At 38.6% G+C, this 16,851-nt stretch overlaps 2 protein-coding genes across 2 annotated transcripts in view; both read right to left on the reverse strand.

The window, feature by feature from the left end:
• rad54b (RAD54 homolog B) overlaps positions 1-15,968 on the reverse strand; it is a 39,240-nt gene extending 23,272 nt beyond the window's left edge. The window contains exons 1-3 of the mRNA XM_062985403.1: positions 15,878-15,968; positions 11,372-11,591; positions 9,383-9,608 (exon numbers count right to left, since the gene is read on the reverse strand). Of these exons, the coding sequence (XP_062841473.1) occupies positions 9,383-9,608; positions 11,372-11,581 (436 nt within the window). The 5' untranslated portion in view covers positions 11,582-11,591; positions 15,878-15,968. The remainder of the gene's footprint in view (positions 1-9,382; positions 9,609-11,371; positions 11,592-15,877) is intronic.
• Positions 1,996-4,474, reverse strand: LOC134300928 (fibrinogen silencer-binding protein). Its single transcript, XM_062985404.1, has 2 exons — positions 4,077-4,474; positions 1,996-2,693 (listed from the first exon to the last, which is right to left on the reverse strand). The coding sequence occupies exons 1-2, from the start codon at positions 4,472-4,474 to the stop codon at positions 2,123-2,125; spliced, it is 969 nt and encodes a 322-aa protein (XP_062841474.1). The 3' UTR covers positions 1,996-2,122.
• Positions 15,969-16,851: the final 883 nt, after the last annotated feature.

The following is a 16,851-nucleotide window of genomic DNA, read 5'->3' on the forward strand; positions in this document are numbered from 1 at the left end:
AAAAAAAACTGACCTTACTCATTCAGTATGTTACACAAACCTGGCAACATTGCTACATCTTATTCATTGCTTACTCATTTCATTAATTCATTAAAAATTCAAGTAATGTTAAAATTTTATGAGCATAGAGTTTAAAAGTTCCCTTCTCCCTCTAGTATCTCATAATAGTAGCCTGGCTATTTAATTGCTATGTTAACTTAATCACAGGTTAACAAGAGCAGGATTTCAGTACCTAATAACTATCTGCATCTTTCATTTAATAGAATACAAGACTGATTACAGCATTAGTCAGAGAGTCTTATAAAGAGTCACTTTAAAGTTAACCAGTACATATGCTGTCTCACAACTGACATGAATATTGTAAAACTCTGTGTAATATGCAATTTGGAAAACAACACTCAGCCAAGATTTCATGTTGTATAGTTAACTAGTAATAAACTAGCATGCACTGGGCATGATAAAGTAGACATGACCATTATCTTCTCAACAATTTACGTAGAACCTGCAGAATAATGTATACAAACATAATAACCTTATGAGATAATGTTAGTATATTAGCATCAAGCAGGCAGATAGCAAACCAGCTAACTTACTGTTAAATTAGACACTTAAGTTGCCATAGGTTTTTTTTTTTGGAAATTCAGGTTGTGACCCTAATGCCAATCAATGTAACTGGAGTTAGACATTCAAGAAAGGTAAATCTTCCAAAATTATGAAGTCTTTGACATGCCAACATATAAGAGCCAGATATAAGAGCCTAAAAAGATATTCAAATGATTTATTTTAAATACATATTGTCAAGACTGACCACTTTGTAACTTAAAAAAAAAAGTAATCATCACAATATCAGGTGACTTAACCTGTACGTGTTTATCTGCAGTTGAATCACTCTTGTATTTTGTTATTCAATATACCTACTAGCCCACTAATGCTGAGATTCAGGGATTAAATCCCAGTGATGCTATCAGCTGGTCGTGCAGATACACAGATATGATTGGCTAAGTCTGGGGAAAGAAAGGGTGGGGGGTTTGGGGTGCACTTATCAGTGCGCTCTTAGTGCTAGTCTGAAGAATAGATACAAATAGAAAAGTTGCTTCAAGACCGAAAACTGTGCCAAATTGCCAAAAAACTTAAACAACAAAAGTACCATGTTATTAATTTGTGGTTTGTAAATACTATTTTCTAGACCCATTTTCTATTTATATTAACAAGTAAAAGTGATAAGACATTCTCTGTATAAAATAGAAGTCTCTGAGACCGTCCCTCTCACAAATATTGAAACCACTGGAAAACATGAACAAAACCAGGTATAAAATACTATGTTAAATGCTTATCCTTTTGATCTGTAATTTAAAACTTTGCACAGCCTTCCACTGCTAAAAGTAAGATTAGATTAGTTAGATTAGTGTATATTGTTTAGATTTCATTGCCCATCCTAGAGGACTGCTGTTTAGCCAATTCCCCTAGTCTTCTTTGTGGTTTAGGTAAGAGGACTTGAATGACTATAGCAAAACCTTCATTCTATGGTCAGTAAACAATTTTTGTGTTGACTTTAAAGTGCGAATTGGATTATTGTCCTGCTAAAAAACAGCTTCGCAATATCCCCAACCAAGCTTTACAGTGGTGGTGATGTACTTTTTCTGTGCCACAATCACCTCTGCATTTTGTTGGCAAAAGCTCTGTTTTTGTTCATTTTAAGGGGCACCACAATTTTTAATGATAAGATTTAGGTTTAGGTAAAAAAAGTAAGTTTTAATCATATTTTGAATAAAAGGATAAGAAACATATTATTTCTTATCCTATATTTGTGCAGGGGACTAGATACAGACAGACAGACTAGATAGATAGATAGACAGACAGACTAGACAGACAGACAGACAATATAAAAAGCATACGAATAAACAACAGTAAAGGAAAAAATATACATATACAATTTCACATATTTATAATTTTTTTACAGCAACAAAAGAGCTTTAAAAAGTGTCTTATCACATATTTACAGAGTTTTTACTTTAAACACAAAAGGTTAATATTATAAAAATAAAGCATTAAACTGTACAGAGGTAACTGTGTTGTCTGGCTGCACACCTTCAGTTTGATTCCCTTTAAATTCTGTTTTGCATTAAATAAGTGGCAGCCCATGGCGCAAGCGTGCTGCCCTTAGTTTCTCCACTTTAACTTTTGATCTTAAAAGTTCTTCCTCCAGCTGTTGCTTTCTTTTCAGTCCCTCTCTCTTCTCATCTAGATACTGTCCAAGTTTTCTGTGATTGGTCATGAGAAGCTCATGCTCTTCTCGCATCATCTGCAAAGACTCTGCCTCCAGTACAGGGTTTCTATACAAAGGCGCACTCCTCTCATACAGGCACTGCCTGGGTGCGGCTGCTGAAGGTGATGGAGGAAGACATACAGAGGAAGGGCAGGGCGAGAGAGAAGCCGCATAGGCGCTGGACACGAGTTCCTCTTCTTCCTCCTCCTGGACGTCATTTTCAGTCTGTGTGGTGGGTTCCTGACTATGTGGGGTAGTCACTGTAACGGGTGAATCGTGCGTGACGAGCATCTGGAGGTCAGGTGGAGGTTTGACATCTTCAGACTCCACCCTCACGGTCCTGGTCACAGATACGTAGTCCGACATGGCAGGGAGAGATGAACTGCTGCCAGGTTGCTCAGCTGGAGAGTTCATCTTGTACTGCAACCTAAGACGGAACATAAAGTCAGGGTGATATTTGAGAATCCTCATGTCAACAGCAATAATCCTGTAACTGCTCTGATTAATTTCGTCTTTACATAGCAAGGGTGTCATTTGCATCTACAAGTTCATTTAATTACCATTTACCAGGGTTGCAACAGGAAACATTGAGCACAAAGCAGGAATACCATGGACAAATCCATTGCAGGGTTTTGGCCAACACCGGCATAGCCAATCCTGGGTGTGTAGACGCTAGGGTTGCCACCATGTCTGACAAAATAGACTGGACACTCATACTGATAACCGACAGACCACGTTTGCTGTTTTGCCCCTATGTTTAATCTAAATTTTAACTGAGCAAATGAAAGAGGTAGCAGAATGTGGGTCGCCAAGGTTTGGCTTTAACCATTTTTCATAGTCATTATTGAAGTAAGATGAACATTTTCTTTTTGACCAGCCTGTCAGATTAAGCACATAGTCTCATCTTCACCTAGTAGACGCCCAATAGGTTGATAGCACTGCTGAGATTTAAACCTGGTTTTGGGCGGAGGTGGGCCAGTGTAAAAGATGCATTCAAGCACACTCTAGGGTGAATTATAATTGCCATTACATATACACTGATCAGCCATAACATTAAAACCACCTCTACACTCACTGTCCATTTTATCAGCTCCACTTACCATATAGGAACACTTTGTAGTTCTACAATTACTGACTGTAGTCCATCTATTTCTCTTCATACTTTCTTTAGCCTGCTTTCACCCTGTTCTTAATAGTTAGGACCCCCACAGGACCGCCACAGAGCAGGTATTATTTAGGCGGTGGATCATTCTCAGCACCGCAGTGACACTGACATGGTGGTGGTGTGTTAGTGTGTGTTGTGCTGGTATAAGTGGATCAGACACAGCAGCGCTGCTAGAGTTTTTAAATACCGTGTCCACTCACTGTCCACTCTATTAGACACTCCTACCAAGTTGTTTCACCTTGTAGATGTAAAGTCAGAGATGATCGCTCATCCATTGCTGCTGTTTGAGTTGGTCATCTTCTAGACCTCAGGGGCCCAACAGTGGCAACTTGGCAGTGAGAGGGATTAAACTGACAACCTTTTGATTACTAGTCCAGCATTTTAATCTCTGAGCTACCACTCTAATTGTCACCAAGGTTCAGTTTCACCAGAAAACGTATAACACTCCTTGATTGAAGCAACAGCCTACTTATGTAAAGTTTGACTTCGATCCACATTTTTGATATTAACTTATTAAGATTTGGATAGGGAACATAGTCTCTATACTTCACTGAGAATTGTACTATGTCTACCAATATAAGTGTATATATGTGTGCCATGACATAGGCATTATGATCTATGCATCTGTTGTGGGTGTGTGCTTACCTGTGGAGTGTGCCACGCTCTTTATCCCCTGCATTAAATAGATGTGGGATCATCTCCATGATCCGTTTGGTTGGTTCTGAGATGTTTCCCCGATATTCAGGTTGGGCATGGCTTCGTTGAACCACCTCCTGCTTGGCGCTCTCTTTAAGTCGTTTGTATAGGGTCCGAAGTCCCTGTGCGGTCCGGGGTGGCCTCTCACCTCCGAGGCAGTTATAGCGCTCCGCTATGCTTTCCCAGCACCGGTTCTTATCTATGATCACGGCGTGCTTGTTCGTGTGCTCCTCCAAAATACGAATGTGTGGCTGGACCAGCCGCATCAGGTCCAGTTTCTCAGACAGAGTAAAGTTGGAAGAGCGTGCCTTTCCCACTGTGCTGTTTGTCACGAACAAAGCGGACATATCGACTCTAAGCTGGGCTTGGTTTCTCTAGGCTCTGCTTATCTTTCTATTTCTTTTCCTCTTTAGTTTCCTCAATCACTTTTCTCTGTCTATACTATCTGTCTGATTTTCTTTTTGTTAATAGCACTTGCATGCATGTGTTTAAGTCAGTGGTTCTGCTCCACAGCCACACACACACACCGTCCGCACAGTGGGACGTGAGGAGAAAAGAAAAATCAGGCTTAACTAGGCCAGCCTCGATTAGGCCCACGCCTACCAGGGAGGGCTCTGCTCAAATTCCTTTCAGCTTAAGCCGATGCAGGTTCAGTAAAGCTGCTTAAGCCTGGCCTGACCTACATAACAAACCTGACTGCATTACACCAGAAAACAGAGCCTCTGCTCTTATAGAGCATTGTTTGAAATGTATTTGTTATAAAGCAACCAAATACATTAAAATGTAATAGAAATTATTTACTTTAAGTGGCTAGATCCAGTTAGAACTGAGCTTAATATTGTGTCTCGTTGGTGGGATACTATTTTCACATACTATCCAGTATTGTAGTATGAGCATTCTCAGACCAGCACAGGCTGGAGAGGGGTGTTCAGCATACTACTTAGTACGCTAGTGCGAGGTTTGAAACCTAGACCCATTTAACGACATTTAAATCCATGCAGACAATAAATACTCCGATTTTTCGCGAAATTAATTTCCTAAATCAACTGATCAAATGATTGAGCTCTTATCAACACCGACATGTGAAGTGGAAACACTAGTTGCTTTACATTTTAAACTATTAATTAGATTTAGGAGTTCGCTTTATGCGTTTGAGCTCCGCTTTGGGGATCTGCCTAGCGCTGTATCAACCTGTCAATCAAGTAAAACACGCAATCCGATTGGCTCATCCACGTCAGCGCTGCGTTTACAAGGCGGGCACAAGAGCTGCAGATTATTTATTGTTCTTGTCGTAGCGTTTGCAATAATGTTAGTTTTAGAATGGCTATATTTCATCATTAGTGCTTTATTGTAATCTAAATGAATTAAAGTACTGCGAATATTACATATGTCTGTGCCTTCTTAAACGGATTTCTACTCTGATAAGCTTAGCTTGTGGGTAAGAAGTGTACTTTGAATTGTGTTTGAAATACGCGCATTAAGAATGGGGTTTAAACGTTTTATTGCAGGACAATCGTTACGAGATATAATTTAGCCATATTTTCCGCACCCGCTTATGTAAACTAGTGTTTTTCGTTCGCGGTCATGCATAATTTTCGTGTTTAGTCCTTTAACGCCTAGATGAACTTCATTTATAAGCTGTTAACTGGGTGGTAATGCTGCCTTCAAGTCGTGTCGGAAATATCGTATCGGAAATATCGTATTTACGAGATGAGGGCACATGAACGGCAACTCAATTTCGTATTTACCAGTGGGAAACTCGGATTTTTCGATGAGCCCCGAGTTTCTTATGTGGGGGCTTGTCATTAACAAAACGTCATGGAGACTGCCGGTATGGATGCTGCCCCTACAGTAAACGGTAAAGGTTTTAGCTTATTAGCGGTAGTTTTGCATGTTAAATGTAAAGTTCAAGCTTGTATACATTTTGTACACAACGTGCACTTGTTCTGATGAAGAATAGCAATAGTCCATCATGTGGTAATTACGACCTCCGAACTCGTAAGTAGGAACTTCCGAGCAGGACTTGAAGGCAGCATAAGTTGGATCGGGTGTGTTCTGTGTTGGAAAAGCACCTAAACGCGCACGGTTCTGCAACAGGGTATAATGAGACCTGTGGTAAAAATCAGAGGTATTCACATCACATCGCAAACCGGAATTTTTCGGTCTTGTCCCTAGTTTAGTTGACTACCAGAAATCAGACAGAACCAGTGGGTCTCTCTCAGGGGGGGCAATTGTTGCGATGATGGCTAAGGTGACCCGTTCAATGGGTAAATTAAAGCTTAAATAATTAACATCTTAAGTCATCTGTCAGTTTGCCCTCACAAATAACTTTGAACATGGAGAGAGACCAGCTTTACCATTAATCATAAAATTAAGTAAAGCCTTCACACAATGAAGGCTTAACAATTTAATTCAGTCATCATCAGATAGCATTTTATTTTAGGTGCAGCAGATCCAGAATAAAGATTAACATCGGGGCTGATGTGCAACGAATAAAGAAGTACATGTAAACAATTGTGGAGATACTGTACAATAAGTGCAATCACAATTCACAATTTAAAATTATATTACTTACTTGTAATTTACTTGTAACTTATATGATTTTCCCCCCTTTGTAGATAATTGATGTTTAAATTTGGTCTGGGTGGCCCTAATTCTTAAGTTGCTAATTTATCCTGATTACACGATGGAGTTGCTCCGAACTGAGGTGATGGTAGTCATGGTGACGAGATCGCGACACCAGGTTACGTGTGACACAAGCACGTAAGTGTGAGCCCTCCCGGAACCCATTCAGATTGTATTGCAGCGCCTACTGTTCGAAAAAAAGAGCCTTAACATGAGTCTATGAGAGCAATCCGGGCGATTTTCAGTTAGACTGAAATCGCTCCAAAAGGGGCGGTACTGTACGGAACACAACTCGACGCTGATTGGACTACGATATTCAGAGGCAGACTGTCCAGAACAGTCACAGCTGTGATAAAAAATGTCTTCCCTTTCGCCCTTTGGTGGTGTGTCGCCCGATCGCCCTAAGGAATGAGCCGCCCTTGGACAGTACCAGGACCAAATTTTAATTCAAGGTCCAGACAAATATCACAAATAAAGACTGGTAAAGAAATGTCTGGTATATCACGTCTTGTCTGTCTGTATAATTTTAATGTAATTTGTTGGTAGTATCCCAACAAATTACATTAAAATTATACACAAGTACACAAACAGATAAATGTGTAGAAGTTCTAGAAATTAAATCTTCACATCATTATAAGTACAAAGAATGCAATAGCTTTAGACAATCCACTTACCATATAAAAGCACTTTGTAGTTATACAATTACTGACTGTAGTCCATCTGTTTTTCTGCATGCTTTGTTAGCCCCCTTTCATGCTGTTCTTCAATGGTCAGGACTCTCCCAGGACCACTACAGAGTAGCTATTATTTTGTGGGTTATTCTCAGAACTGCAGTGACACTGACATGGTGGTGGTGTGTTAGTGTGTGTTGTGCTGGTATGAGTGGATAAGTCACAGCAGCACTGCTGGAGTTTTTTAAATACCGTGTCCACTCACTGACCACTCTATTAGACCACCTTGTAGATGTAAAGTCAGAGACGATCGCTCATCTATTGCTGCTGTTTGAGTTGGTCATCTTCTAAATAATCACCTAAATAATACCTGCTCTGTAGTGGTCCTGGGAGAGTCCTGACCATTGAAGAACAGCATAAAAGGGAGCTAACAAAGCATACAGATAAATAGATGGACCACAGTCAGTAATTGTAGAACTAAAGTGCTTCTATATGGTAAGTGGAGCTGATAAAATGGACAGTGAGTGTAGAAACAAGGATGTGGTTTTAATGTTATGGCTGATCGGTGTACTTACAGTGATGAAGATTTAAATACTACATCTGGATTTGCTGTAATTGTTTTTTTTTGTAAAGACAAAGACCATGTGTAGAAGTAAATGTAATTTATGTTTTGTTTGCTCTGCATAATTGCTTTTAGTGTTTTTTTTAGTTTGTTTTAGGATAGGGTGAATCCTTAGATTACATGGCAAAAAAGCCAGATTTGCTTAGGTTCTATTCATGACAGAAACTGTAGTTACTCGTTACACATGATTCATCAGTTCACAAGTTTAATGTGTTTGTCAAACACAGTCAAGGACAATTTTGTATCTCCAATTCACCCCATGTGTCTCTGGACTGTGGGAGGAAACCAGAGCTCCAGGAGGAAACCCACGCAGATATGGAGAGAACATGCAAATTCCACACAGAAAGGACCCGGACCGCCCCACGTGGAACCCAGGACCTTCTTGCTGTGAGGCGACAGTGCTACCCACTGAAAAGGGAGTGCAGCTCATAAAAGGGTCATTAAAATTAAAATAAACAAATAATACTATCATCTTACTAGCTCACTATCACAAAACCAGCCTATATAGGAGTAAAATTTTAACCACAGGCTGTAACATTTTAGGGATGTACTCTTCCTATACAGAGATTTACTACTGAGGCCAACACTGGTCCAAATAGTAGAATAATGTGGATAGAATATGTGTTTTTTAATCCAGTGCACAAACTTATTAAATCATTAACCATGTGATGTTGCATTTATTTTTGCTTTTCTAAAAAAAATCTGACTCACTTCTGTTTACAAGAAACAACCTCCTTTAACTCACTACATCAGTCTGTCAATAATGCTTATTTTATCATGCAACCCTAACCCTAAAATCTATTAGATTTAAAATTCCGGGTCCCGGGAGAGTCCTGATCATTGAAGAACAGGGTGAAAGCAAGCTAAAAAAAAGTATGTAGAGAAATAGATGGACTACAGTCAGTAATTGTAGAACTACAAAGTGCTCCTGTATGGTAAGTGGAGCTGATAAAATGGACAGTGAGTGTAGAATCAAGGAGGTGGTTTTAATGTTATGGATGATCAGTGTGTATCATATCCCAAACCAAATGAAACCAAATCCAAACTAAAAAATCTAAAAGCAATCATGCAGACCAAACAAAACATAACTGTGACCCTAAATTCTACATCTGGTCTTAAACTCTACAAAAACATGCAAAGTTTACAAAAGTAATGTATACTGTATAAAACACTAACAACAAATCCAATAAACAGATGTAGAAGTTAAATTACATAACTATATGACAAACTTTTCATGTAAATTTAACAGGTTTAAAAATATACATAAATTTTAAACATCATGGTTCAATCAACCGTAATACATTAACAAATAATATAATTACCATGTTTCAGCTTACCAGTTGGTGTGGTAGTATTCTGAGTGAACGGATCTGCAGCTTTTGAACTGGGCGATTCTGGAAGTTCCTCTGATTCCAAGGGGAAGCTCCGAGGATCAGGGCCTCCGTTTTCTTTACTCTCTTCTTGGGCAACAGCACTCAAAACCTTTGCTAAAGCTTTACCCACTGCTGGAACCTTCGAGACAACTGGAGTCTCAACACTTTTCTCAGACAAGCTCTTCTGTACCTACACAGAAAGGCACAATTAACAAAAGCTGAAAATATTACGATCTACATTTACATTTTCGGCATTTAGCAGACACCTTTATCCAAAGCGACTTACATTAGAGTATACATTATAATCTGAGGGTTAAGGGCCTTGCTCAAGGGTCCAACAGCAGCAACCTCGCAGAGGTGGGGCTTGAACCAGCAACTTACTGATTACTAGTGCAGTACCTTAATCGCTAGGCTACGACTTGCCTGCATGTAATTTATTTGGTCCTTGGTCCTTTTTTTTGTGATGTAAATTTGCATTCATCAAGCCGGCAAAACCAGAACAAGTTACCAAACTACAAATAATGTATAGCCATAAATAAAATGCTAGCCATTGTAGTTTTGGCTATAAGTGGATAAGTGTTTCAGCCTCAGTTACTATAAGAGACAGCATTGGGGGACAAAACATTTTCGCAGTCCATCAATAAACCCACATTGTAAGAGTAGCCATGGCAGACTGCACAAGAGCCCAAGACAATGATGATGAAGACAGAAAAATAGCAGTTCATCTTTTGGTAAGGCTTTATAGAAAGCAAGAGAAAAAGCTAATCACACTGCTTACTGCTCCAAATCTACAGCACCAACCAAACAGACGGAGAGCAGAGAGACGGACGGCACATTCTGTACATTCTATATAAGCTTTAGTAGCACCATTAAAAGCTCCCTCCCCCAGCATGGAGAGGACGAACATGGAAGGTAAAGCTTCATACACAGGTTTTTATTATTGATTTAGTGTTGTAATGTATGTGTGCATGCAGTGAGCCGACATGTTTACTCCTCCTAACCAATCCTGTAAGGTTCTGATGGCTTGGAAAGGCAGATTACAAGAGTTATGACAGGTAGGTGTAGGAAGGATGAGAAAAGAACTCCAGGTTCCTCTCAGAGTCAAAGTGATGGAAGGGTTTATTAACTCTCCTCAGACTCGAGCTCCGGAGCTGCTTCCGGATCTACAAGATTCTGTTGGCACTAAAGCATGAGGGTTACTCTGTTAAGCTGAATCTTAGAAGTTAAAAAACACTTTTTAAAGACTAATACTAACTGGTTTTACCACCTTCAGCAACAACAGCTATAAATGGTTATATAGTGGATTTATAAAGTATTTAGTCTTGATATTTTGCTCACTTTGTGTTGTAGATTTTGTTCTGGGACACTGCATTAATGGCCTGATTTAGAGAGTACAGCAGAGATAACTGTCCGTCCAACAGCTTCTCCCATCTCTCCACATGACTTTTCAGAGCGGCTGTCAGATTCAAGAGTAGTACACAGGACAGCCGTTTTTAGCTTTGGGCCACAGGGTGCAACAAGCTGGTCTTGGAGGTCACAACTAAACAGAGGTTCTCAAACTGCAGCCCACTACTCCACCATAGGCCTACACTTTAGTGTATCTACACTTTCCTATACTTTACTGTACATGTGCAGCCTGGGAGATTGTTTTGTCCTCTGTTGTGGCCCAGGTGATAAACTATTTAGGAAATACTGGTGTATAGTAAGTATAGAACTTGGGTAGAGCAATATTCCTGCAAATATGTTACAGTTAGTGGATTACCATAATCGTGATCAAGATAATTGTTTTTTGTTTGTTTTTTGTAAAAAAAAAATGTACAAACATTTCAAAAGGACATCACTTGAATTTACAGAGACAGCACAAACACTTCTTACATAAAGCTATCAAACTATAGACTTGAAGTGGCAATTGCACTACATAATGTAGCTTTTTACTTTGGACATTACCGGTACCTTGTTAAGGACATTGCCCAATCCCAGTTTTGGTGATGATGATGCTGGACTTGATCCTGTGCTTGATGTTTCCACAACATTAAATGTGAGAGATGGTTCTGGGTTGGAGATAGGGACTGCATTTGAAAAGACTGGGGTAGGAGGTACAAATCGGGACTTCTTTGCAACACTGCCATGGTGGAGCTGACTTGGGGCGGCAGACCTGCGCATTCTGCTGTTGCTGGTGAGGAGAACAACAAACATATTTTTAGAGAACATGAATATTATTATAAATTAGGAGTATTCAAGTGGTTATGCTAAGCACCAGTTATGTATAACAATACTTTTCTGACACTAGTAGAATGAAATCTGGCACCCAGTTGCAATTAGACATACTCAACTCCACCATAAAGGTGATGTTAATTAAATAAAATATAAACATGCCTTAGTAAACAGAGAAAAAATAGTTATGGATATATACTGGGGGGGAACGATGCATCGCGATGCAAAAATGTAGCGATGTGCATTGTGGACATCTTCGCGATTGCACGTGCGTTCTGTAATTTATTAGTGATGGGTCGGTCGCGAACAATCTGGCTCTTAAAAGTAAACGACGGGATCCGGCTCCTCATTGGGAGCCGATTCGTGTTTTTTCCGGGTTTTTTTCTGTTAAAGCCGCACGTGATTGATTTACACTGAGCAGGAGGGGAGGGGTTACACACACACACACAGCGAGCACACGAACAGGAGGAGAGAGAGAGAGAGAGAGAGAGAGAGAGAGAGAGAGAACTTGAGAGAGCCGGCGCTAGGGGGGGGCTGAGGGGGGCATTGCCCCCCCAAATTGTGTCTTTGCCCCCCCAAATTGTGTCTTTGCCCCCCCAAGCACAATGCAAGCAACGGCTATTTTTAAAATTATCTCTGAACCAATCACAAAAATGCATTTTGTTTTACAGTGTGAAGATATTTCCTTGCTTATTCCTGATTGGCTCTTTGAGTCATATAAAAATCGGCAGACTGCCCCAAACAGTTCAGTTCGGCAGTATATGTTCTGTTAGTGTGAGCGAGAGGCAGGTATACTGGTAAACACTCTTCTGAGTTTAAACTGACTTCCACATGGTAATATTTGCTTAACTGTGGTTTTTCGTTGCTTTAATGTTACTTACCTCTTACATAGGTGTTGCTTAAATTATTTTATTAGCCGTTAGCGGTTAGGCTAATGAACTAATGGCAATTTAATTAAGGGGGCGTATTAAAATGAAATACAATTAGATAATCTTTTTTCTCCATTTACATAATCAACATGTATTTTTTAATCTTTGGGTTTTAAGTTTAAGTTCGAAAACATGCATTTTTATTTCTTTACCTCATACATCACTTTAAGCCAGTATCAATAGCTTGGCTGTCATCATTCATGCACAAATCAAGCCTTGAATATATTTCTGGCTTCAAAAACATGACTATCAACATGCCCCCTCATTAGGTTTTACTGCCCCCCCAAGCAAAGCAGTCCAGAACCGGGGCTGCCTCAGAGAGAATCTTTTCTAAAACAGGGCAGATCATAACAGAAAGGAGAAACAAGATCAACCCCTCAAAGATGAGCTCGGTTTTTCTGAATGCCAATCTTCACTAAATACTTACAAATACTGTCACCTGGATGCTGCTTTTTGTTTTGCACATTTTCATTTATATTTTGTTGAGTGATGCTTTGTTGATGTGTTCTTTCACTCTAGATGCAAATTTACAAGTAATATACACAATCAGACCTTTTTGTCTAATTGAGATGGGTCTTTTTTGTATTTTATAATTTATTGTTGTGGCACTGTATATAAATAAAGCCATTTAAATAATAAACATTTAATAAAATGTTTTTTACATTAGAATTTCATTATACATGTAATTTGGTAATAAATTAGTTTAAACAACAACAAAAAATCTGTTTAAAGACTCAGCTCAGCTCAATGAGCATGTTTGATTACTTTGATTTTCAATTTAAGATGGCGATAAGTAACTTAAATTTGATAAACCTGTTAGGTTACAGTAAAGTACTCTGTTCTTGGTAATTACCTTTAAATTGCAGGGGACTGAAGGGTTTTTTTTTTGCTTAAAAATGTGCATTGTTTTGCACTGTTTACACTTCAGAAAAAATCGTGAGAAAATCGAATCGTGAACTCAGAATCATGAATCGAATCGTGAGCAGAGTGTATCGTTACACCCCTAATATATACAAGAAATTCTGAGAACATACTTTAACAATTTTTAGTTTAATTGAAGAACTATTATTACCTGCCAGCCTCAGTAACTGGAGGAACATTATTTTGCCTTGATAACCTCTAATAATCAATTGGACACCACTCCTGTGGAATTTTCACCTATTCTTTTTGTGCAAAAGCTTCAAGCCCATTGAGATTTGGTTTGAAGGTTGAGGTTTTTTACTGATGACCAGTAATGGATGAGAAAAATTGGTGTTCCAAGGTCCTTGTTCTAGTACATAAAGCCATGTACGTTTTTGTTAATGTTCACTCGGCTTGAGTGGTGCGGTAAAACATCATTAAAGTGCGAATATGAGACGAATCTGTATTTGTGTGGAATATCCGTCAAATCTAGTGTGAAAGTGTCCACATGTATCTGTGTTTTCTCCTGTTTCACTTTTAAACTTGTGTTATAGCTCGGGGTGCTGAGAAATGGTAAGAATCAGCTTGTTTTTCCACAGTCTAAATTGCTTATCATTAAAAAAAAAGCTTAACGCTTAAGCTTGACTTAATGAATTAGAAGAACGACACAGGAACACTAAACCTCTCTTAATTATTACCGCTCATAAGTTCTCACCACTAATAAAATTCCTCGCTCCTTTTAGTACAATAAGTCACGTTAAGTTTTGTGCAAAACAACCTCATTATTTTACATAAGCCTAAAATATATGCAGTTCCACGCAACCATGGAACGCATTAACAAGTTTCCCATACATCCTTATGGGAGAAAATACCTTAAAACTCAACGCCTTTTAAACTCAACGCCACTCCCAGAACCAATTGATTGAACATATACAGGTGTTCTTTTTTCACATATTCCACATATCTTGTCTGGAAGCTAGGGTCACAACCCTGGGCCAGTCATTGTACGGCACCCCTGGAACCTAGAAAAGTTAAGGGCTTGGTCAAGGGCCCAACAGTGGCTGCAAGGCAGAGCCTGGATTCAATCTCTCAACCATTTAACTGATAACTCAAAGCTCTACCCAACATTGTAGCCTAGCGGTTAAAGTACTGGACTAGTAATTGAAAGGTCACTGGTTTAAGCCCCACCACTGCCAGGCTGTCACTGTTGGGCACTTGAGCAAGGCCCTTAACCCTTAATTGCTTAGACAGTATACTGTCACAGTACTGTAAGCCGTTTTGGATAAAAGCGTCCGCTAAATGCCCACTGGGCTACCACTGTCCCTATACAGTGGTACCTTGTAACTCAATGTCCCCTAAACTCAAAATCTTTGAAACTCGACACCCTTCGTCGAGAAATTTTTACCCTTAAACTCAGTGAGTTCAGTTTGTTTAAAAAATGTCAAAAAATATACTTATTTAATTTCAAGTTAACAATGAACCGCTTGCATGTTCTCCCAGTGTCTGTGTGGGTTTACTCCGGGTGCTCCGGTTTCCTCCCACAGTCCAAAGACATGCAAGTGAGGTGAATTGGAGACACTAAATTGTCCATGACTGTGTTCGATATAACCTTGTGAACTGATGAATCTTGTGTAATGAGTAACTACCGTTCCTGTTATGAATGTAACCAAAAAGTGTAAAACATGATGTTAAAATGCTAATAAAAAAAAAAACAATGAACTGCTGCTTTGTTCAGCGCTCGGCTTGAGCGGTGCAGTAAAACGTCATCAAAGTGCAACAGATGAGACGAATCTGCATTTGTGTGGAATAACCATCAAATTCAGTCTGAAAGCTCCACATGTATCTGTGTTTAGCTGGATTTTACTCCTGTCTCACTTTTAAACTTGTGTTACAGCTCAGGGTTCTGAGAAATTGTAAGAATCAGCTTTTTATTTCAGTGTTTTTATATTATATTTGTGTTATTTTCAGTGTATAAGTGTCAAAAACAACCCCATTATTTTACATTAGGCTAAAATATATGTAAGTCCACGGGACCATGGAACGCATTAACAGGTTTCCCATACATCCTTATGGGGAAAAATACCTTGAAACTCAACTCCAGTCCCAGAACCAATTGACGTTGAGTTTTAAGGTACCACTGTACTTTATTTTGTTTAAATTATTTTACATAGTGTGACAGCTCGCATAGTGTAAAACTAATGTAACTTTATCTCCCTAATCCGTATACTGTACACTTCACTAACAGCGCCCTTATTATTTCCGCATCCTAGTTTGCATTTACGTTTGCTGCAGAGCTACGTTACCAAACTAGATAATTAAAAGCGCGCTAATGCAAATTTATCTATTTTAATTTCACCGCAAGCATATTTCTTTTTGCAGAGACCCATATTATTAACATCAAACTATAACTACTTGCCTGTTTTAGTCGATCTTGTGAGTAAAATCTGTAAACATTTGTACATTCAGTAGCACAGTTAGCAACACCAGTCTCAAAATACGCGGATTCTCCCGCGGAAATGACGCCGAACAGTTTTGATTGGTGGAACAGATGTGTGCCGTGAAGAGTGATCCCGCCTCTGTTCAATGGCAACAGTTCAATGGTTCGACAAAATTAGCCATGTTATTGACAGCAGTGGTGTATAAAGTACCGGAAGGCCATACTTGAGTAAAAGTACAAGTATCTTACCAGAAATGTACTTTGATAGAAGTAAAAGTCACCTTTTAGAATATTACTTGAGTAAAAGTCTAAAAGTATCTGATGTTTAATGTACTTAAGTATCAAAAGTAATTTGATATTAAATGTACTTAAGTATTAAAAGTAAAAGTAAATGCTGTTAGTATAAATGGAAGCGGTCATTTTAAATATAAAGATTGTTCTTTTAAGCCTGTAAACCACCTTAACAATTAACCTGTTTTCTTCCTTTCATTTGAACATGCTTTGTGCTAATTCATGATCATAATCAACTGTTGACATCACCTGTTTGAAATCATGACATTATTTAGTTTTTTTTTTTTTACTTATTACTAGCCCTAAATGTTCCTGTTCCAACGTTTTTAGAATGTGAGTCGATGTCAATGTAAGAAACACTGCATCTATTTTATTTGCATTTTCTATACTGTCCCATTTTTTTTATTTGGGTAATATATTTCAATAACAAAAAAATAATTCTGGCATAATTAATCTAAAGCAAAACTCAAAAGAGTTTAACAAAACGTGTGACACTTTTATCCCCTTAATGATCTGTTCAACCATTAATTTAAATCAAAATATTTGAGTAAAATAAGCAGTATTTAAATCATCTTTTTTGGGCTGTATCTACTCACTGTATGGCATGTGTTAAACTAAAAAAATATTGATATTCTTACTTTAAGAAAACACCATTTCTAACT

Source organism: Trichomycterus rosablanca, chromosome 23 (assembly GCF_030014385.1).
Source record: "Trichomycterus rosablanca isolate fTriRos1 chromosome 23, fTriRos1.hap1, whole genome shotgun sequence".
In the NCBI taxonomy this organism is placed as follows: domain Eukaryota; kingdom Metazoa; phylum Chordata; class Actinopteri; order Siluriformes; family Trichomycteridae; genus Trichomycterus; species Trichomycterus rosablanca.